We start from the raw sequence: 23,925 nt of genomic DNA, 5'->3' as shown, positions 1-23,925 counted from the left end.
AGACAAAAAAAAGGGAAGAGCAGTATTTTAAAGCTTATTCTAGTATATACAGGACAACATATAGAAGCTACACACAAATAATGAAGAGAACCTTTGGTATAATTTGGTGAAACCATTTCCCATTCAAGTGAATGAGAAAGTGTGTCCAAACATTTGATTCTGATTCTGATACTGATTCTGACTATATATGTCATGATCACAGGAACTCCCATTGGTAGCATTAGCTTTAATGTCCAGGCCCAGTCAAAACAGTGGTGCTGTTTACAGTTTTCAAATCATGTGTGATGACAGGGAAACATTTAATTTTAAACAAATTAAATTCTCCAGAATGCAGGAAATAAAGTGTTTAACGCTTAAAACTTTCTGGGGGTAGACCACAAGGCCAACCACTTAATATGGGTCGCCCACAATGCTGAAATGAAACCTATGTACTTGCTTTTAAGTGTTAATTAAATAAACATTTTCCTGCCATACCTCTGCTTGCCTCTCACTATCTAAACTAATCTAATCTTGCAGCCCTACTTTCTTTAAACTGCAATTTCTGGATTGTTTGAATAAGGCCTTTGTGAATGAAATCCGGACCAATTGGAAAATTCAGACCTTTAATCGTGGACGGCAGTGGCTCAATCCATAGGTGACTCGGCTGGGAACCAGAGGGTCGCCGCTCGAGTGTGGACTGGTGCCTGGAGAGATGCCAGTTCATCTCCTGGGCACTGCCAAGATGCTGTTGAGCAAGGCACCGAACCCCCAACTACTCGGGGCGCTGAGCTATTGGCAGCCCCCTCGCTCTGACATCTGTCCATTAATTGCATGTACATAGGTCTTGTTTGTGCAGGTGTGTATTTCGGGCCTGTGTGTGTGTAACCTGTATAATAATAATAACAGAGTGAAAAAATTTAATTTCCCTTGCGGGATAAATAAAAACAAATTCTGATTCTTCTTCTTCGAGACTTCCCTCACTGTCATGATTACTAACTAACCCTAACATACAATAAGCCTTAAATCCAGTCTTAAGTGTATAATTTAATGATTTATGTTGCCATTTTTGTTTTTTGTTCCCATAAGGGAGGCAAGGTCCCACAATGTGACTGAGAAGACAGGTTGATGTCCCAACAATGTATGTAACAAACACAAACACACACACACACACACGCACACGCACACGCACACGCACACGCACACACACACACACACACACACACACACACACACACACACACACACACACACATGCACAAGCATAAGCACAGAAAGCCTACAGTACATAAACACTGATGTTGGATGCAGTTCACACACTTTCCAAGCAGTTACTCTCCGATGTTCCAAACAGGACAGGGTGTTTGTGGCAAAGAAAATGATAACACCAGCAATAGAAAACATAAACCAAAGCACAACAACATCCATGAGGCAAATTTACACACACTGTTAGAGCCTGACATCTCCATCCTAAAAGCACCATCACAGCTCACGCTTTTCCACTTTCATCTTAACCCTGGCACAATATGCTCAAATACTGATCGACCTTTCAATGCCCACTGGGGCATCAGACCAATGACTGTGGCTAGGGTACCAGAGAAACTCAGGAGGATCTTCAACAATACTGCATCCCTGTGTATTTTAAATCCAGTAACACACTCAGACAGAGACAAGTACAACCCAAGGACAGAACACCACACACCCACAAAAGCAATCTGGTTTATGCTGTTCAATGCAATGAGGAATGCAAAGATCGCTACATTAGAGAAACAAAACAACCACTGCATAAACGGATTGCCCAACACAGGAGAGCTAACTCCTCAGGCCTGAACTCTGCTGTCCACTTACATCTCAAGGAGAAAGCCCACTCCTTTGATGACAACAATGTCCACATCCTGGACAGAGAGGACAGATGGTTTAAAAGAGGAGTAAAAGAAGCCATCCATGTTAAAGTAGAGAAACCATCGCTAAACAGCTAAACAGCTAAACAGGTCTGAAACATCACTTATCTCCAATATACAATGCTGCCCTTTCATCTCTTCCCAGGAGATTCAACAATCTAACCTCAAAGAACAACTGTTCACAAATGGCTTCCTGTGACTCCAACGACTGTCGTTAAGACCTAATGGAGCACTAACGTCGAAACCAACTTCCCACCAACGAATGTCCCTCTAACAACGGTCGTTGGGACTTGGAGCACAAAGGGTTCCAGTGACATAATTGGCCTTGTGAAAGGTTAAATACCTGGATCTCCACACAGGATAGTTGGACCAGTCCAAGCCTGGTCAGATGCGTACATGAGCTGATGAAGCCTCTTGGATGAGAGGTAAAACGTCTTCCTAGACATATAACCAAGTCCAGTTGCTTTTGACTGAAATTGCTTTGGGGATAACGATGACCTTGACAAATGAGAACATTCTTCGGCGCTTTGAATTAAGTTAGAGCTACAATGTATTAGTAGAGACAAGTAAGAGACACTTTAATTAGACCGTAGAGACTGTTGAACTTTGGGTTTAACTTGTTTCATCAAAGTGAGTCACTTCCTTTTTTGTCAAAGTGGCCACTCCAACAATTTTAGTTGGATTTGAAACACATACTGTATAAAAAAAAACACCTTTGAAGTATTAGCACAACATTTTGGAAAATATGCTTATTTTTTATATCCATTCCAAGTGAAGAGCTGCAGCTGTCGCCTGCTTGTCAAGTCGCCAATGGCTGGTTTTAGAAGTTAAAGGTTGAATATGTAGAATCTTTATTAAAAGCTATCATACACCCACAGGGAGTTTGAGGGGTACAGAATGAAAGTATTGCTTTTCCATAAAAAAATATATTTAGTCTGAATTAATATTTTAAAAAAGATTGTACCCAGAGTCAATATAGGCCAAGCATTCACTCTATGGACTGAGATAAAGGAGTTCAACGGCATTAAAAAACATGCCCAAATGGCTATGTTTCTCTTTGATTAGTAAGCTAACTTTCATGTTTACTTAACTGTAACGAACAGTAATGGCTAACGGTCAGTCAAACTCCTCTGCAATACTTGTTTTTATGGTGCGCTTTGCCGGAGGGGATGGGTTCAAACAGGCTCAAACAGACTGGGTCTCCTGTAGGCTACTGGGCCGGGTCTGTCTTCAGTATTGAAGCCGGCCTCAATTAACGTTAGAAACTGGGTCTATTTCAAAGTTCTTGTGAATGTACAAAACCTCTCAAAGCCCACGATCACTTTCAGATCCCTCCCATTTATTGGGGTTAATCTGGCCAATCTCATGTAGGCTACTGGGCCAGATCTGACCAACCTGGCAACTTGGCCGATTGAATAATTTTTTGTTATTGCGACGATCTTGAGACACTAGATGGTTGTGTTCTGCTCATTTTCCATATTCAAGGCACAACACTGCACCAGCAGAAAATTAGCTTGTAGAAAAGTCCACTGGTCAAGTCACTTACAGGCTGTCAGCTGGTCATAAGTTTGTTAAATTGTTGAATCAGTAGGGGTGTGAGGAGAACCTTAGCTCAAGAGACTATACACAACATTGGGTTCAAGAGATCGATGCAATATTTTAACACTATTTTTAACTTTCAGTATTTTCTTTAAAGGTGCGGTTGATCTTGTAGTGGTGCTGTAGGTGTTTTTGCAAAGTGCTTGTATAAACCGCAGTGTACAGCATTCACATCCCCAAAAGGAGCTGCAGACAGACCATCTGTCTCATCTCATACGAAGGCTTCAGTTCTGTCAGGTACTGACACTGAACCTAGACCGTGCAGCCTAAAGTTAAAGAAGTTGGGGGGGCCACTTGTTATGTGTTTGTGTGACTGTGCTGACGGCACTTTCTTCTTACAGTGCTTACATACTGTTCCTGTCTTATCCGTCACTCTGTTGCCCTTCAGCCACGTATGTATCGATATCTCACGACAACTTTTCGCATTAATGAGAAACATCATATTTTAATATCGCGAGATCTTGAGCTTAACACCTGTCAACAAGAATTATCAGCTATTCTCATGGTGAAAGGCTGTCCCTGGTGTTTTCTGATGTTTTCTGGAAGTTTCTTGTCATGAGTGTACAAACAGCCAGCAGCAAATCCAGACCTACAGGAGCAACACATTCCTCAGCAAGTTTTACAAGGCCCTCTCACCAACCACTAGGAACTAAGCCATATTCCAGCTTTAGTGTGTATATCTGTGTATCCAAGACAAACATAGCCTCCCAAACCTCTTTAGATATCTTTAAGATAATAGCCTTCCACCATTTTATTTGATTAGGCCTAAGGCCTAGTTTTCCAAAGTCCAAGTCCCAAATAAAAATTGTATTTAAATATAAAGTGAAAATGTACCTTGGTGACACTGAACATTCTTGAGATCAGCAAATAAAATCAAAACATATCCATGAGGCTTTCTTTGGATGGTGCTAAAATCCAGAGAGCTGCTTTCATTCAACCCATATGTCAAGACTAAAATCTGATCTCTGACTTGAAAGCCTGCTGACTTCCAAATTGAAGACAAGAGTAGGGATTTTGGACAGTGTTGCCTAGATTCTATTGTCAGTAGGAGGTTGGGCTTTATTGAGCATACATGTGGTCATGCAAACCAATAAACACAAGAATTTAGAGGGGAAAGTCTTGAGTCCTCGTTAAAAAGGTCTGAGGCCAGGTTGATTGCAACTATCTGGAAAAGACAACAGTCCAAAAGCAAGAAAGGGTTGGGAGGAGGGTAGGCAGCAGGGACTGGTAGTGGCAGGGAGCAGGGAGGGCTTTTTCCTCCCAAGTTGAGCCAATATGCAGTGGTGTACCCTTGCATCTGTTGGAGGGGATCCAGTGTCTTTACTTCCTCTTCAAGACCAAATAGAAGAGGAGGGTGGGGAGGAGATGGAGACAGGAGATGGTCTTTTGGACTAGGTGTAGAATCCAGCAAGTTCAGTAACAAGACAGTTGTAGTAGTCTTTGATAAAGGTCAAATCATCTGTCAGTGTGGGGGAGTGGTGAGCAGTTTGCTGTTTATATTTGATACACTTAGTTGACTAAATGAATAATGAGTGGTCTTCTCGTCCATGTTAAAATAATGATATCATGTCCTTTGCAGGGGTTTTGGCGGGGCAGTAATTTGCATGATAATGTTTCAAGCATTTCAAATTTTTTAACCATAAGTATATTTATTTTTTCCTCTTGGTCTGACTAGGATGGTACCACTTTCCCTTTTGTGTCCCCAAGTCCATAATTTCTTTAGTTAAGCTGGTGGTGTCATTGTGACCACATGTTGCCCTGCTTCAGTCTGGATAGTTATTTAAAGGTTGAATATGTAGAATCTATTGTAAAAGCCCCACAGGGTGTTTTGAGGGGTACAGAATGAACAAATATTACTTTTCCTTAAAAAAAATATATTTAGTCTGAATTTATGTTTAAATTTTTTGTGACGGGATTAACAATTACTTTCTGTCATGTTTTGTTTCCATTGTAGCAGCCGTAGCATTGGACGTTGCTGGTTGCCCGGGTTGTCTGTTGTTGGGCGCAGCTACTGTAGGCCAGTGACGTGCAGTGAGGGTTGGGGAGGCACTGACTCACAAGTCAGATTTACAAACATACAGTAGGATGCCAATAGGATAGGATGAGAGAATAGGAGAGAATAGGTCCGAATAGGATGCTGAAAACCATTTTAAAACACCAGTGCAACTGTATATTGCAGCTTTGAAAAATTTCTTAGTTTAGAAATCAAATCCTCCATTTTCAGGGGGAGAAAGGACAGCTTGTCGCTAAGCTCTACAGCGTCGCACAGCACACTTCTTGTGTTTACTTTCTGCACACAGGTTAGAGTTCAACGTGAACTGACTGCTGGCAGGCTGCTCACTATCGCCGCCTTCCTTGAGGCAGGCAGTACCTCTGCCTCAAGGAAGGAAGCAAGCATTTTCCCTGTGGATTTATGTCTTATCAATAAGATGTAAATATTACACAAATACGTAAAATACATTACTGAACACCATGGGAAAGAAGACGTATGCTTTTCTTACATAAAAGTGTCCTCAACCATCATATTGGAAACATACACAGAAATGGGAACAAGCATGCGGCATTTGCACGCGCTCAATCCAGTTTGTGAGTGATTGCGCAATCTGGAGGGAGGCTCGGCTGTCTGTGCCTCACCTCTCGTCTCCGAAGAGACTCCGTTTATTTAAGCAGGAAACACAAAATTTTCTGCCATTTTTACTATAAAAATGGTCAAAATACATTAAGAACCACACCAAAATCATAGTACAGAGGACAAATATTAATACTAATACTTTCGTTTCTTTTTCCTCTCATGATGACAGGGGAGGCACAGCCTCACCTGCCTCCCCTAACTGCACGTCACTGCTGTAGGCTGGCACTGGGTGAAATGGAGTTTGCCATCCTGCAGCTGCTTTGGAGCCAAAGTGAAGAGGGCGTTATTTTTCCCAGCAGCTGAGTGACCGGAGACAGGTAAAAACCAAAGTCAATATAGGCAAAGCATTTACTCCGTGGACTGAGATAAAGGAGTTCAACGACACACGCCAAAATGGCTACATTTCTCCTTGAACACTAAGATCACTTTCATCTTTACGGTAACGGTAACTGTCAGTCAAACTCCTCTGCAATACTTGTTTTTATGATGCGATATTTTACTGATTAAACTGTACAACCAACTCTGTGTCATGACAGTGTTTATCAGCACACACTGTGGCGGAGCTCAGAGCATTGGAGGTCCATTTAGATCTGCTGGATGATGCATCAATCTCCCAAAATCTGCATTCTGATTATTTGAACACACCGCACACATTGCCATGATACAGAGCTGCTTGAAATCTGTAGGCATATCTTTAAGAACTCAGTTCCCTGACATTTCTGTGCTTGTAAAGAATAAAGAAAGTTTTGCTAAAAATGAATTCCCAATCGATGATTGAGAAAACAAAGTGATTGTGCCATGTGTAGCAGCATATACAGTCCTTCCCCTCCTGTCCCCCCTACTCATGCCCTGTCCTCTCCAGGACCAGTTGTCCATGTCATCAATCAGGCTTTGGTGTCTGTTCTCTGGCTAACAGCCACGACTGATCTTGTTGTCCCAAAGGTTGCAGCCACGCAGGCAGCCATCTGAGCAATGCAACACTACATGTATGTGCTGCATACAGTCACATCACTGGAAGCCTCTGGGAACACACACTGATACGGAGGTTTGCAGCTTACTGCCCGCATACATACACCATACAACTGCCCCAAACATAGATATATAGCAGAAGAAGAACTGTAGAAGAACCCATACAGTTATCCTGTTAGGCCACCGACAATAAATGACACTTAAACAGAACATGTTCGCTGCTGGGATTGAAACCGAGAACCTCCCAAAACCTCTCTAGTTCACATGACACTGAAGAAAGTACAGAAACAACATTCTAAAGTATCTGTTACAACTTAGTGAGTACGTTTAAGGCTTTAAAGGTATATATACATGTTGGAAGAAAGCCCAGCTCATACAGCAGGAACCTAGATTTAAGTGTTACTTAAGAGAACCGGTCTTCAGGGGTCCTTCATTAGCCTCAGGAGACCATCCTGACCTTGCAAGCTCCATTGTATTTTTCTCACAGATCAGTCTGGTAACATGGGGCAGAGAAAATTTGGAGACGTTTGCCAAGTGATCGAACCAATCAGCGTTGGTTTTGAGGTGGATTTAAGTGTGACGAAACGAGAAGCAACAGTGTAAACAACTTGGAGGCTTCAACGGATGAGATGAGCGCAGCTATGGAGCAAGTCGCTCACCAACTCTTTTTTCTCTTGGATCCTTCTGTTCTGAAATTGGGCCTTTTATCCCTAAATTCACGTTACACAAACGGAAAATATCCTTCCTCTTTACTTTCTGAGCTTTGCCTTGACGCTATTAGCACGTCATACGCTTCGTTGATTTGATTGGTTGATTTGGCCCGTATGTTGGTTAGTTAATCCACTCAGCAACCAGTATTTTAGCCCTTTCCCAAAATATCTCCAAACGATAGTTCCCAGATGGATATGCTGAGCCAATGAGAATCAACCCATCTGGTGGAGTCAGGTTAGTCCTTCACAATACCATGAAAGAAATCATTTTCTTTACTTGGAATCTGTGTAGTCAGAGGGAATTGCAGTGTGATTTCCTGAAAACGCTGCTCTGTTCAATTGAATACTTTCACTTCATTGATTAACATAAAAAAATAGCCTACAAGTTATTTGTTTCTAATTACAATTATTATTAACAAAACTGGATCAACAACTGAAGACAATAAATGAATCCATTGGCCAATGGTCCATTTGCCCACAAAAACAAGGTAATCCACTTTTTTTGTTTAATTTCTCATTAACACCAAAAATTAACAAAAAAATGAACACCAAATATTCTAAATTTCATATTAATTTGGAAAATTCTTGCATATAATTAAATAAGAATGCAACATTGCCCATCTAAGATACTGGACTTCTATATAGACTTATCCTTTCCATTTACATTGTATTTTGTTTAAAGTTTTAAGGCTCTTTCAATTTAAGTTATCGAATGTCTGTCCAAAATGGCAACAGAAAAGCAAGTTAAAAAGTTAAAACTCTTTTACTGTCTGCATTTACAGCCTTTTTTAGGTATTGCACCTAAATAAAAGGATTGACAGCCTTTTTTTGGCCTTTCCTTTGCATAGCCATTACTTCACTGCTTAAGAGTTTCCTGTCCGTTACCCCAACAGAAAACTCACTTCATTATGTCACCCTTTCTAGATGCCAAGAAAAGACCTGAACAGAGACTACATAAAGGCCAGGTTCACAGAATACAAGTTCTGTAGTACAAACAGAGGAAAAGAGCAGAGAAATCACTCACAGCTAAGATGAATTACTTACAGTACGGTATATGATTATACTGTAGATACACACAGAATAGACATTAACATTATGAGTTTTGGTTTTTCCTGTTTTTCTAAAGCCCTGGCATCCACCTGTGCTGTTACAGTCACGCCTGCAATCAGACCCCGACAGCATTTGATCTCTGACCCTGTGGTCAAGCACTACAGAAAGCTGACCTCTGACCTTTCTGGCAAATGCAACCAGTGACGCCTGGTTGGCTCAGCCCTTATAAAGACAAGGGCATGGCATATAAACAGAGAGGTTTAGGAAATGAACCAAGTTTATTAAGCATGTTTTGTTATTGTCTTATATTAGTAACACTATTAACTATTTAAAACAACAGTAAAAAGAACATGATTTAGTCAGTCATAATTTTCAATTGTGGCCCAAAATGACATGACAGGTCAACTAATGTGCTTTCTAATGAATATGGTCTTTGTGTGAAGACATATGATCGCTGCCATTCCTGTGACAGAAGTCTCAGATGAGGAATATTTCTTCTACGGGGATGACAAACACAGCCTTCAGATACGATCCCACGTGCGACTGCAGCTGGATCTTCTAGAACATTTCCATGTACTTGCCTCAAGTCAAAATACTATGAGGTCAAATCAGCATGAACACCATATTATTCCTCTCTTGAGTTCAGATGGAAGAGGAATTGGATCAGTATCTCTGCTACATCAAAACTCCAATAGGACCCTGCACTATTTGACCTCAAATATGGACATACTGTTGCCATACTTGTGTTTGTTCTTCTGCTCTGGAGGGGCCACTTATGCCCTGTTTAGACGAAGATGATCTAGAAAGGAAAGGCGACTCACTTTTTTGCGTTTCTAAGCTGGGAGATCTGATACCACATCTGATAAAATATTTTGACGTCTTCACCCTGAGCATTGTCGTGTAAACAGGGCCTTAGGGCGCACTCACACTGTCCTTCCACACCGTGCCCCAGGCTTTAGGGTACTTGTTCCCCCTCCCTCTCCCCTCGCGCCCCAGGCCCGCTTGTACTCACACTGCCTGGGCCATGCGCAAATGCTTCTTGCTGTCCATACGTCATCACGCCGTAACACGTCACATGCATTGATTGACGTCATCGCGATGCGTCGCTTTGTTTACAAATCTTTCCATAGACCTCAGAGTTTTTGTGCGTCTTGTCTGACTGTTTTTTAATATTTTCATCCGACCAAAATCTGCAGTAAACACTCCACCTCCGCATCACACCAACGTGAACCTTTCGCTGCCATTGTTGTTGTTGTTAAATGTCCGCGCATGGTCCCTTCTTCTATTTTCTATGTCCGAACAGGCGCACATAAAGGACATCAGAACCGCCATAGGCCTCGTGCTCGTACACGTGCGCACGCTCGTGCTCGTACATGTGCAAACGGGCTCTACAAAAGCCCACCTCTCTCAGGCGGGCCGTGGACGACCACAGTTATGCGCGGAGCGGGTGTATCACACTGCTCAAACGCACTAGGCTTTAGCTGAAAAAACGGTTTTGGCCCGGGACGGAAAGACAGTGTGAGTGCGCCCTAAGTTTGTCTTATGGGAAATCTCAGTGCTACAGCATTAAGTGACATTTAAGACAATATTTTCTCCCAACTTTGTGTCAGCAGTTTGTGTTTGTCCCTTTCCAGTTTGAACATTACATTGCCCATGTACACAGAGCCCACTTCTCTCACAGATCATTTTAATGGAATCATAACCTGATGGAATCATATATCGAGATAATGTGATACACAATTACATCATCTGAATTGATAACAAACACATACCAACTCAAAATGTTAAGAAAATCTGATTACACTAAAGTTCTTAATAAAATAGATAAAATACTCACTTACTACACATACTACATATTTTTCCATATGAAATTCACACAGGAGTATACAAATATAGGCTTTACCACGTGTTCATTTCATATAGACTATTTATTTATTGAATAACCAGAGTACATGCTATATCCTGATATATGAAATTAACCTTATGGGGATTGTGGAAGATAGAGAAATGAGCTGCTCGGTCATGTGGCTTTTGAAATGGCTAAACTGAAGTTGGTGCACAGTGGGGTCATGGTACATAAACCCCTGGTATGAGACTAGTCCTGGCTGGTTGAGCAGATAATAACTTGCATCACAGAGCCTCACAGAAAAGAGAGGAAGATAGAGATCTCGTGCTCTCTCACACATCACCTCGTTATGATCCTAAAGAAACAGAGGAATGCTCATTTCCTCATTTTAGGCACACACACATACTCATTAACTAACAATTTCGTGTGGTGCAAACACAGACACATCTGTTCTCTCTAGATAGCCATATAGGGACATGCACTAATTTCCTTCACTCAGCTTTTAGTGTTATAATGTGTTGCCAGGCAGATTAACGCCCATTGCCGCCTTTTTTACCTTTAAGGCGTTACCATCGACAGAAGGGTATTTAAAGCCGCTTTGAGTTGGTTGGTTTGAGTTGTATCAGAACTTGTCTCCGCTTTGCAAAGTGCTCCAATAAAGATATTGGTGTGATCTCAAGCCATCGGCTCAAGATCTCTCCTTCTATCCTCCGATCAACGGACCCGGGGAGGTAACTGCAGGTTGATCTCAACAGGATAGAAGATTGCGGCCATATTGTGCAGCCCTGGCCAGGCCCCCAGAAGGTAAAAAGTTGATTCACAGCACTTTCTTCTTATGTGATTATGTTAGTTGAGCACTGTCAATTATTGAACTCGTCAGGTTTGGTAGATAGAGATAGAATGACAAAATAGTCCAAGAAGAAAAACCAACGAGATAAAAGATTAGCATGGTGTTCAGACCTCAAAGAAGATATCGCTGTAGAAGAGTGCCAGGATATGTGTTTCCAATGCCAGTTGCAAACAATAAATTCAAGGTTCAAAATCCTCCAGTACAAATGGTTGATGAGAACAAACTTTACTCCAGATTTATTGCATTGCATTTACCTGAACACACCAGATACTTGTGTCAACTGTGGTATACATAAAGGCAGTCTGTTTCACTGCCACTGGGGATGCACCCTCATTCAAGATTTTTGGAAAGAGGTTATGCAATTGTACCCATCTTTATTAAGGAACAACTTCCACTTTGTCCCAAACATTGTATTTTTTGTAGCAATATCAGTCAGAAGATGATCATATTCTGTCTCCTTGAAGCGAAACATAAAGTTGCACTATCGTGGAAGTCTGTTCACTGACCAAGCAAGCAAACCTGTGTTGAGGGGCTACTGCGTTGCCTTGCCTTAGAAAAACGTACATATGCTATTAAAGGGAAGTATAACTCATTTGTAGAGTTATGGGGCTAATTTATGGAATTTCGGCTTTGTTTTGTTTTGTTTTTGCTTTCTGATCACAATGTGAAATTAGGGAACACTTATGTGAAAATTCTTTTTATTCTTTCCTTTTCTTTTTAAATGAATGAGTTCAGTTGCCAAATCAGGAATATACCACCAATTTCTTCACATTTTGAAATCAAATGCCTTTTTATTTTTATATTTATTGATGTGCCTATTGATATGTTTTGTTCTGTATCTTTGTATTGTAACTAAAAAGACAATAAAAACATTTGTCAAAAAAAGAAAGAAAAAGTTCGATAAAAGAAAGGAAAAAATTCGATATGATGCTCTCACCGCGATGCATGCCTGTCACCTCTGGCTTCTTATACTCCATGAGGTGATTAGCGTAACACGCTGCAGCTGAGGTGGAACCACGCCTACCCGTTCTAACACAAAAAACACACAGGGGAGAAACATGCATGGAAAAACAGACAGAGGGAGACAAACTCACACAAAAGGGAGAGAGGAGGGACTGACAGAACCAAATCTTGACAGTAGAGATGAAAGCGCACGGGTGCACCTTGTTGTCAGAAACTGCCCGCTGGGACAGAACCGCCCCCACTCCCAGATCCGAGGCATCCCCCTCCACAATGAACTGACAAGCAGAATCTGGCTGAACCAACACAGGAGAGGACGAGAAACGTTTCTTCAGGGTCAGAAACGTGTCGTTGGCGGCTGAAGACCAGACAAAGGGAGTTGTGGGGGACGTCAACCTGGCTGTAGTTACGGATAAAGCGACGGTAAAACTTGGCAAAACCCAGAAACCGCTGTAGTTGCTTCCTGGAGGTAGGCGTCAGCCATTCTGACACCGCTGTAACCTTAGCAGGATCCGCCCTAACCTGTCCACTCTCCACGATGTACCCTAAAACTGTCACAGAGGACACCTGGAATTCGCATTTCTCCGCTTTGACGAACAAGCGATTCTCCTGGCGGACGTGAACCACACAAGTTTTTGAAAAAATCAAAATGTCATCCAGGTACACGAAGACTGATCATTTCAGCATATCACGGAGAACGTCGTTAACTAAAGCCTGAAAGACAGCTGGGGCATTAGTTAAACCAAATGGCATAACGAGGTACTCGAAGTGTCCGAGTGGAGTGTTGAAGGCGGTCTTTCATTCGTCCCCTCCTTTAGCCTCATAAGATGATATGCGTTGCGAAGATCTAATTTGGAAAAGACCGTTACCCCATGCAACGGTTCGAATGCGGAATTAATCAAAGGAAGGGGGTACTTGTTCTTGACCGTAATGTTGTTAAGACCGCGGTAATCAATACAGGGACGTAACGACTTGTCTTTCTTGGCCACAAAGAAAAACCCTGCTCCCAGAGGGGAAGAAGAAGGACAAATAATCCCTGTGATAGCCTCACGTTCGGGCCCTGACAGGTTATAGAGAAGACTAGTAGGAAAAGTAGACCCGGGCAACAACTCATTGGGGCAGTCATAAGGATAGTGATGTGGTAGGGATAACGCCTTAGCCTTGCTAAATACCTTGGCGAGATCATGGTAAACTGGTGGCACAGAAGACAAATCTGGAGGTTCTGGCAATGAGGGTCTGAAGTCACTGGAGCATCTAGGAGGAGCAGAACGAAGGCAGGAGGAATGGCAATTGCTGCTCCAACTTACAACCCTGCCTGTTACCCAGTCAATAACCGGGTTGTGAGTGATAAGCCAGGGTAGACCAAGAACCACGTGAGCATTAGTGGACGGCATGATGTGAAAGGCAATAGACTCGGAATGGTTACCAGCAAGGGACATGGTTGAAGGTAAAGTCTCCGCAGAGATCTGTGCGAGTTCCCCACAACTGAGGCCATTAACCACTAACGGAGTGTCTAGTTGAATAGTTGGGAACAGACTGGTTTCCACCAACTTCAAGTCGATAATGTTGGTGTCTGCCCCTGAGTCAATTAGAGCTATAAGGAGAAATCTCTACCCTCACAGCTCAACACAATGTCTAAATTAACACGCTTACGAGGAATAGCAGGAACAACAGACCAACTCACCAGAACCCCGTCTGTGACTAGTGAGTCTGATCGTTTAACCGAAGCGGACAGTTTACCAACTGGTGATTGGGAGATCCACAGTAAATACAAAGTCTACCCCGAAAAAGACGTTGACGTTCGGCGGAAAACGGCTGCAACCTAACTGCATGGGTTTCTCCTGGACAGGAGCGGGAGACAAAGTAACACGATTGCACAAGGAGCGGAATCAGGGGAAACAGTGAGTGGGCCTGTCGTTACGAAGGGTGATGACCGACTCTCACGGCGCCTTTCACGTAGACGGTTATCTATTTTTATGGCAAAGCCAATAAGCTCCTGAAGGTTAGTAGTCTCAGATCTACCCACTAAGCAGTCCTTAACCTCATCGTTTAACCCCTTAAAATATATGCTCTGGAGAGCCCTATCATCCCGGCCTAATTCAGCTGCTAAAGTACGAAACTCCACTGAATAATCCGCGGCACAGGCAGAGCCCTGAGGCAGGTCAAGCAACCGATTGCTGGTGTCTCAATTAGAGACTGGACTGTCAAACACAGACAGAATGTCGTTAGAGAACTGTTGTAACGTAGCATGTTGTGTGAGGGGATTGTTCCAAAAAGCAGCTCCCCCAGACTCCAGGCCCTACCGGATAGTACACCTAGCACGTAAGCTGTCTTGGAGCTATCACTAGCGTAGGTGAGAGGCTGCTGACCGAACATAAGAGACCACTGAAATAAGAAAATCTTACATTCTCTTAATTTCCCATTATAGCGCTCGGGTGCCGGGACATTAGGGCTCAGGAGGCAGGAGGGTACTCGGGGTGGTAGCGGGTGACTCAGCATTCACAGATGTAGCAAGGAGAGGCCCAACCTGTCTTCCCTCCCAACGAGAAACACAGGCAGTCAGCTGACTCAGACTTTCCAGGATTCCTTGCAGCGTCTGCGAATGTTGACCAAGCAGCACGCCCTAGGAGGAAACTGCTCGACGAACGTAAAAACCCGGAGGTTCAACTTCCATGTCCGCAGGGACCATGTCATTCCCCAGACCGTGCTCTCACCATATAACGTATGTGGTGAAAGTGCTGTATAACAGCAGGGATCATGTGACTGTGATATAGACACTGATGTCATGAACGGTGCGGAGAAATATTACAAAGGGACTGGACCCAAATGCAGACAAGGACACGGGGTAAAAGTACAAACAAATATTTAATACAAACAAACAAACGGGAATAACTACAGGGAAAACAAGAACCCTAAAGACTAGACGGTCGGGGGAAACAGGAACGAGGAAACAACGTACGGTCAGGGATCAGGACAGGAAAACAGGAACGGGGGAAACTACGGAGGGAAACAAAGAAACAATTATTAAAAACAATAAACACGGAGCGCAAAAACCAACGAAAGAGAAACGGGAGCCAACCAGCGAAGAGTTACCAAGTAAATGAGAACAACGGTCCGGCGCTGCATGCCTGTCACCTCTGGCTTCTTATAATCCATGAGGTGATTAGCGTAACACGCTGCAGCTGAGGTGGAACCACGCCTACCCGTTCCTGGACAAACAACACACAGGGAAGAAACATGCAGGGAAAACAGACAGAGGGAGACAAACTCACACAAAAAGGAAAGAGGAGGGACTGACAGAACTGAATCTTGACAACTGATGCAGCAGAAACTTAGTGAACATCTGAGCATGCTACAGTGCATGTGTGTTTGCACATGTAATCTAACAGCAAGACAGCAGAATGGGAAGCAAGCGTTGAAGTAAAAAGACAGTAAGGGATCTGAGCATTTGCTAACCATTCGTTTGAATCCAGAGAGAAACAGCATGACTCATGAATAGAGCCTCTCTGTAGAAAGCATTGTGTCAGCTGTTTAATCAGAGCTGGTGCACAAACACTGGCATATGCCAAGAACATATAGCACCAAGGGGGGAGAAAGGCTGCTATGTGGCTTCAAACACACACACACCATTATCAACATCCATAGGACATTACTACCATGAAGTGCTCAAAGATACATTATACAGTCACTAAGTGGCCATAGAGTGACCCCAATTACTTAGACTACCTGAGAAATAGCAAAAGGTTAATGTAATATAAAGGATTAAAAACCCTGACTAACAGTATAGACACAAAAAAATGTATTGTACTGTCTATGTCTTCTGTCTACGTCATCTACGCATACGCATGTGCATACGCATGCGCATGCACAGCGTCACTTGATTTCACTGGACTTCCCACTTCGGCTCCGGAAAATATTTGTTTTTAACTAAGTTTATTGTTTCTATATTTGGAATCACTCGTGCCCAGCTTTTATTGTATTTATATTGTCAGGATTCATGTCCTGTCAGGCCCTTCCCCCCTTTCTTTTGTGTGAGTTTGTCTCCCTATGTCTGTTTCTCCCTGCTTCTGTCTTTCCCTTTGTGTTTGTCTGTTGTTGCTGGTAGGCGTGGTCCTGCCCAGCTGTGGCTCATCAGCTCATCAGCACTGGAGGGATAAAAAGCCGGATGTGGCTCACATTTGGCGCCAGACCGTTTTTGCATTTACGTGGTATCGTGTCTGTCTTGGTTGGCTCCCATTTTCCTATGCTCGTGTTCTCAATCCGTTTTGGGCTGTTCATTGTTAATTGTTTCTTTGTTTCTTTTGTTTTAGTTTCCCGAGTTCCTGTTCGTCCACCACTCGTTCATGTTTGTCTCCTCGACCCCGCGTTTGTCCTTCATTGTCTACACCCGTACACCGTACCTGTTTTCCTCGTTCCCTGCACACTGTTTGTTATTTGTTTTCCTATTAAATATTCGTTTAAATCTTACTCGGTGTCTGTGTCTGCATTTGGGTCCCGCTCCTCGGAGTTATTCCCCACACCGTTCATGACATATTTCTTCAAACCATGGACCAAAGCTTTTAACCATCGGGCCTGTAGTTGCCTCTGATTACACCGGAGAAGTAAAACATGTAAGTCGTGACGCCGAATCACACTAGTGAGGCGCTCATTTTTAAGAATTTCTATAACTCAGTGGGATGGGATCTAAAAACAACTGGTGAAGTGGGCTCCCTGCCCAGGAGTGAAGAAGGTCTCCCTGGACATTCGGCTTCAGGGCCGGAATTAATAAGTTCTGTGTCCCGGGGTGACGGATCCCCAGCACAGGGTGCGATATGATGGCTGTGTTCGAGTCCTGTCACCCCACGCTCCCAAAACTGAGGAAGAACGTCTTTGGCCTGAAGGCTGACCTCATGGAGAGGGACAGCTGCACCTGTGGCTTAAAGGATACAGCCTGGGGGAAAGTATTCCATTTGTGGACAACTTTACGGCTTACTGAAACAGATCCATGCATTTTAAACACGAAATGCCTGCACCCTTACCAGGAGGGGTTAAGACTTTTATCTGTCAACATTGACCTGGCTGTCCGGTCCTGCACCACCACCACCTCCTGACAACAACCCAGTGTAGGGATCAGGATGCAGAGTAACAGTTTAATACACCTCTCTGCGCTTCCCTTACCACAGATGCACAGGAAGCAGAGTTGCATCAAAAATTAACAGAAGAGGAGCTATACAGAAAAATGTGATACAAATCTAAACCAAATCTGCGATAATGCAACAAAATCAGAAAATAAAATGTGGACTTTTAAACATCAGATCTATGCTATCTAAAGCTGTATTAGTTAATGATCTGATATCAGATAACCAACCATATTGATTTACTCTGTCTGACTGAAACCTGGCTGTGTCATGAGGAATATGTAAGCCTAAATAAATCCACTCCTCCCAGTCATATTAGTACTCATATTCCACAAGGCAGTGGTCGAGGAGCAGGCGTTGCAGCTATTTCTGACTCAGGCCTATTAATCAACCCTAAACCTAAACTAAACTATAATTCATTTGAAATTCTTGTTCTTTGTCTTTCACAATGCTCCTGGTCCGTACTCTGAATTTCTATCTGAGTTCTCAGAGTTTCTGTCAAATTTAGTCCTTAAATCTGATAAAGTAAGCATTGCAGGAGATTTTAATATTCACGTGGACTTTGATTTGACTTATTATTGCGTTTATCTCTCTATTAGATTCGATTGGTTTTAGTCAGAGTGTACATAAACCTACTCACTGTTTTAATCACACCCTCAACCTTGTTTTGGCTTATGGTGTGGAAATCAATGACTTAATAGTCATTTTACAGAATCCTATTTCATTAGACCATTATTTAATAACTTTTGAATTCGTATTACAGGACTACTCACCTCTGGGCAAAAGTTTCTACACTAGATGTTTATCTGATAGTGCTGTAACTAAATTTAAGGAAGCAATTACATCTGCATTTAATTTAATTATCCTAATATTCAAGATTCCTGTACTAATGTTAGTTTCTCTGAAATTGATCACCTTATTGACAGTGTTGCAGGCTCAATACGAAGAACACTCGACTCTGTTGCTCCTTAAAAAAGGAGATAATGAAACAGAGGAAGTTAGCTCCATGGTATAACTCACAAACCCGTGAATTCAAAAAAAATATTGCAAAAATTGGAAAGTAAATGGCGTTCCACTAAATTGGAGGAATCTCGCTTAGTTTGGCAAGAAAGTCTAAAAACATATAGGAAGGCCCTCGGTTATGCCAGAGCAGCCTATTACTCATCTTTATTTCGGCATCAAAGCCTTCTACTAGTCTCCTGGACTTTATTCCAACTAGGTTATTGAAGTGTTACTTTAGTTAGCAGTCCTGTATTAGATATGATTAATATGTCTTTATCAGCAGGTTATGTACCACAGTCTTTTAAATTAGCTGCAATTAAACCTCTTCTCAAAAAGCCCAGTCTTGAGCCTGACGTACTAGCCAACTATAGACCTATATCTAATCTTCCTTTTCTCTCTAAGATCCTCAAGACATTAGTCACCAATCAGCTGTGTGACTTTTTACATAATAATGAGTTATCCCAGTCAGGATTTAGAATGAATCATAGCACTGAGACAGCATAGAACTGGTAAAAATTACCAATGACCTTCTTATAGCTTCAGACAAAGGACTTGTCTCTGTACTTGTTTTACTAGATCTTAGTTCGGCCTTCGACACTATTGACCATCGCATCTTGCTACAGAGACTGGAGCATCTAATTGGCATTAAAGGAACCGCATTAAGCTGGTTTAAGTCTTATTTATCAGATAGATCTCAGTTTGTACATGTTAAGGACAAATCCTCCATGCACACTGAAGTCAGTCACAGAGTCCCAAAGGGTTCTGTCCTTGGACCGATTCTGTTCACCTTATATATGCTTCCCTTAGGAAATATTATAAGGAAGTACTCCATACATTTTCATTGTTATGCTGATGATACACAATTGTATTTGTCGATCAAACCAGAATAAACCGATCAGTTAGATAAACTTCAAATGTGCATTAAGGAAATAAATGCTGGATGACCTGCAATTTTCTGATGTTAAACTCAAATATAACTGAAGTTATTGTACTTGGCCCAGAAGGCCTCCGAAACTCAATAGCTAAAGATATTGTAACTCTGTATGATGTTGTGTTGTCCTCTAACACCAGAGTAAGAAATCATGGTGTTACTTTTGATCAGGATATGTCCTTCGATTCTCAAAAGGTAATATACTAAAACAAATTGAAGAGAACATATTTCTACTGTATTCGCTTTTTTGCACTGGCTACCTGTAAAATCTATAATAGAATTTAAAATCCCTCTTCTTACCTACAAAGCTCTTATTGGTCAGGCTCTGTCGTATCTTAAAGAGCTCATAGTACCGTGTTACCCGACTAGATCGCTGTGCTCTGAGAATGCAGGGCTACTTGTCGTTCCTAGAGTCTCCAAAAGCAGAATGGGAGGCAGAGCCTTCAGCTACCAAGCTCCTCTCCTGTGGAACCAACTCCCAAGTGTTATTCGGGCGGCAGACACTGTCCCCATATTTAAGAGTACGCTCAAAACTTTCCTCTTTGATAAAGCTTACAGCTGGGGCTTACAAGCCCTTAGCTATGTTGTTATTTTTAAGATGATTTTGTCAAGACCGATGGCCGTCCTCCATAGAGCTGGGTCTGTCCGGCGTTCCTACCTGTTATAGGGAAGGTTTTCGTTGCCACCGTACTCTATGGGGGAATTGTTGGGTCTATGTAAATCATAAATAAGAGTGTGGTCTATACCTACTCTGTAAAGTGTCCTGAGATAACTTTTGTTATGATTTGGCACTATTAATTAAATTGAATTGAATTGAATAAAATACCTTTTTATTTCAACTATAAGAAAGATAAAATGTCAACAGGGTAATGCTAGCAAACTGAGGCACACACAGATGGTTTGTTTACTGACAGGTCCAGAATAATGACGGGCGTCGCTGTGACTGCTGAAAAACAGCCAGATATCACATCACACACCCAGGATACACTGTCCTTGGCTAATACTGGGACACAGCCTAGGGTCTAAAGTGTTTGTGTGTGTGCCTATTGACTCAATATTAAGACTTCAAGACTACACACCTGTAATTGTGTATGCTGCACGTGTACATGCATAACAGCAGGGCTGCCCAATCCTGCTCCTGGAGGGCCACTGTACTGCATGTTTTAGGTTTCTCCCTGCTCTTACACACTTGAGTCTAACGCTTTTCAAACCTGTGACAAGTTTCAGCTGCTTGATAAGGAGCACATCATTAGATTCAGGTGTGTTGGAGCAGAGAGAAACCTAAAACATGCAGGACAGTGGCCCTCCAGGAGCAGGGTTGGGCAGCCCTGCATAACAGCATGTCCATATTTATATTTGATTGTTGTTAGTTTTAATTGAATTAGAACAAGAAAATATAAATGTATGTAATATACAATAATATGAATCCCTAAATGTAAAACAGTCAAGGCTCCTTCTTGTAGGATGTGTTTCTGTCCAGTATATCAATGTACAGTATGTGTGTATGTGTGTAGAAGCACGTGGCCTGTGTGGGTGTGTCACCTGTATGGCCTCACCACAGTTCTAGCTCCACATTTAGACAACACACACAGCCTCAGACTGATCACTGGATCAGCTTTAACAAGGCTGCTGAGCACAAGACACCGAGGAGGAGAGGAGAGGACATATTTGTGCTGTATTATGAAGACCAACAATTAGGCTACTTTTTACAAGCAACCGGGGAGGGGTCAGTATTGAAGTACATTGCCTAAAAACAAGGCTCAACTTGAGTCACTCATAAAGTCCCAGTTTGTTCAAGTGTTCATTACATTTTCTGATAAGTTTGGTTTTAATTAGTTATTTGATGCTATAAAAACGTGGTCAAACGCCACTATTGACTGGGATTGATTACTACTCTGGCTCTAAAATGACAAGAAAGCAGTGCCCATACCCAGGATATTTTGGCTGACTTTTGTACAGTGGGATCATCTTTATATACAGTCTGTGATCAGACCCTGTTGTCACATGGGCTCTCTATAGAATATAGAACTATAGTGATTTCTTCTTAGCAACTAGCCTTCATCCCCAAATGGCTGAGCTCCCAGTGTGCAGGCAGTGGACCAATACAACACTTGTGTTGCCAGGGATGTTGCAGTAAAGTAGGCAGCATATCAACCTGCAGCAAAAGCATCCAGCCTGCTACAACAGGCTTATTGTTGTTATTCACATTTGCACACCATTTTCAAACAGAAAGCTATACACTCCTGACCGGGGTTACATAATTGGAGGCCTGTTTAGCTTCAGGTGAAGTGCCTCTTACATAGACACACATACATGCTGTAAACTCAAACACAGTCATATGACCTAGAACTTTTGAGTCATTTGTATACGTCTGAGCTGTCTCCTTAAGATAGGAGTGAAAGAGTAAAAGGTAAGTCCTGGTTAATACAATCAAATCCTTAGCTACAGACTCTACACTAACAGACAGGTGAACACATCACAGATAGCTTATTAAAGGTTAATAAAGGTCTTTTTACCTTTCTCCTCTGGCATTTTCACTCAGCTGTTTTCCAAAGTGAGCAGAGTGAGCACTCTGTCTGCCACTATCTCTGGAATGAGCTGTAGGTCATATGACTCCCAATGTGTGTCTCTCTCTCTCTCTCTCTCTCTCTCTCTCTCTCTCTCTCGCTCTCGCTCTCGCTCTCGCTCTCGCTCTCGCTCTCTCTCTCTCTCTCTCTCTCTCTCTCTCTCTCTCTCTCTCTCTCTCTCTCTCTCTCTCTCTCTCTCTCTCTCTCTCTCTCTCTCTCTCTCTCTCTCTCTCTCTCTCTCTCTCTCTCTCTCTCTCTCTCTCACCTCTATGAGTTATTGCAGCTATCTGTTATAAATAGCAGTATGTGCAGCTCAAAGAGAATGACACCTCCTCCTGGTAGTCTATCAGTCCCACTCTATCCAGTCCACACTAAACAAACTCAACTCTGACATCTCATTTAAGGTGACCAGATTTCTGAGACAAAAGCAGGTGACATTTTCAGTTCAGAGGCGTAAAAACCTAAAAAAAACATGTAGTGTTTTTGTTTTTGAAAAATTTAAATAGGGACACTGCCCTTAGAATTCATAAAGCAGCTTATCTCACCATATGTTTCCTAAATTGCAAAGGAATGATGATCAAAGTAGCTGGGATCAAGAACATCCATAAAATCAGCTGTAATAAACAGGTATCAGACAATTCCCCCAAACTAAGGCCTCCTCCTGACACCAGATGATTTTCACAAGATTTGAGGAAGAGTTTAAAATGGAAAATGTCACAGTTCATGTTGAATGACAACTTTGGGTATATGCTTTTATAAAATCTATGATTTTAAGGTGGTGGAATCCGTTTTCCATTAATGTGGGTGGAAAATAGCAAACAGCTACAACCTAGCATGATATACAGTATACCCTCTTGTTGTAAAATATTAATTTCTTATTGTGAATGGTCCCTATCTTGAAATATATCCATTTTAAATAAAAAATGAAAAATGAAAGCCAAAACCCCTTACACCTGATTTACCTAACACAATGTAAAAATATTTTCAATGTATTAATATCTGCTTCTAGTCATTATTTTAATTTTGTGATAAGTCTGAAATATAGGCCCATGTTTCTTCACTGGCTTGCCACAGACTGTGAAGAATAAAATGTTCAAAAGGCCATAATGGAATTCTATCTTCATCGGTAACCAAACAGATCGGTTGTTCAACTGCTTTCAAGTTGTCCTGTCTTCACCAGAACACATCACAGAACGCAGACACAGTCCGCTAATGAGGATTTTCATTCAATCCGAGCACGGATATTGACGCATATTACTCGTATCATACTCGTACTCGGCAAAAGAGCATTATCCGTACCAGATACTTCTTCAGCCGAGTAGCCGGCTCATCTCTACTACTCTCCACCAAACTTTTATTACTCCTGCTGACTGCCAAAGATCACTGTCTTCAGTGACTCTGAAGGTGTGTGTCACATTACAATCTGTCTTTGTATTTCAAAGGTTCGGGACTAGATGAGGACAGCCCTAACTTCCCGTGTTACCCATGGCTTGTTATTAGGGTAACAGTGGACAGTCTTGGCAGGGGAGACCTGTATGTATCATAGCTGGCGCTGTAGGGGACGACTGCCTCTCCAGTAGCTCTCAGGTTTTTAGCTCTTTTTCCTTGCTGACCTCTTTTTTCTACTTTTTTGACTCTTCTTGTGAAGAGATTGTGTGTTTTACATATATCCTATGGATATTTCTAACCTTGAAATGCAACAGAGAGCAAGTTTTCTCAATTACTCAAGAGAGGAACTGCTGGCTTCACGCATAAAGGGACGAGCGGGGATGCGACACCCCATCCTGGCGGAGCTGAGGAGGAGACCCAGGGGCT

The 23,925-nt window shown here is 42.2% G+C and overlaps 1 protein-coding gene across 1 annotated transcript in view; it reads right to left on the bottom strand.

Annotated features, from left to right (window-relative positions):
• The window catches only part of ablim2 (actin binding LIM protein family, member 2), a 118,944-nt gene extending 96,802 nt beyond the window's left edge, over positions 1–22,142 (bottom strand). Inside the window, exon 1 of the mRNA XM_083937209.1 lies at positions 22,060–22,142. Within this exon, the coding sequence (XP_083793335.1) occupies positions 22,060–22,075 (16 nt within the window). The 5' untranslated portion in view covers positions 22,076–22,142. The remainder of the gene's footprint in view (positions 1–22,059) is intronic.
• Positions 22,143–23,925: the final 1,783 nt, after the last annotated feature.

The sequence above is a fragment of the Echiichthys vipera genome, assembly GCF_963691815.1.
Source record: "Echiichthys vipera genome assembly, chromosome: 22".
NCBI lineage: Eukaryota > Metazoa > Chordata > Actinopteri > Perciformes > Trachinidae > Echiichthys > Echiichthys vipera.
This window is presented reverse-complemented; position numbering and strand designations above follow the sequence as displayed.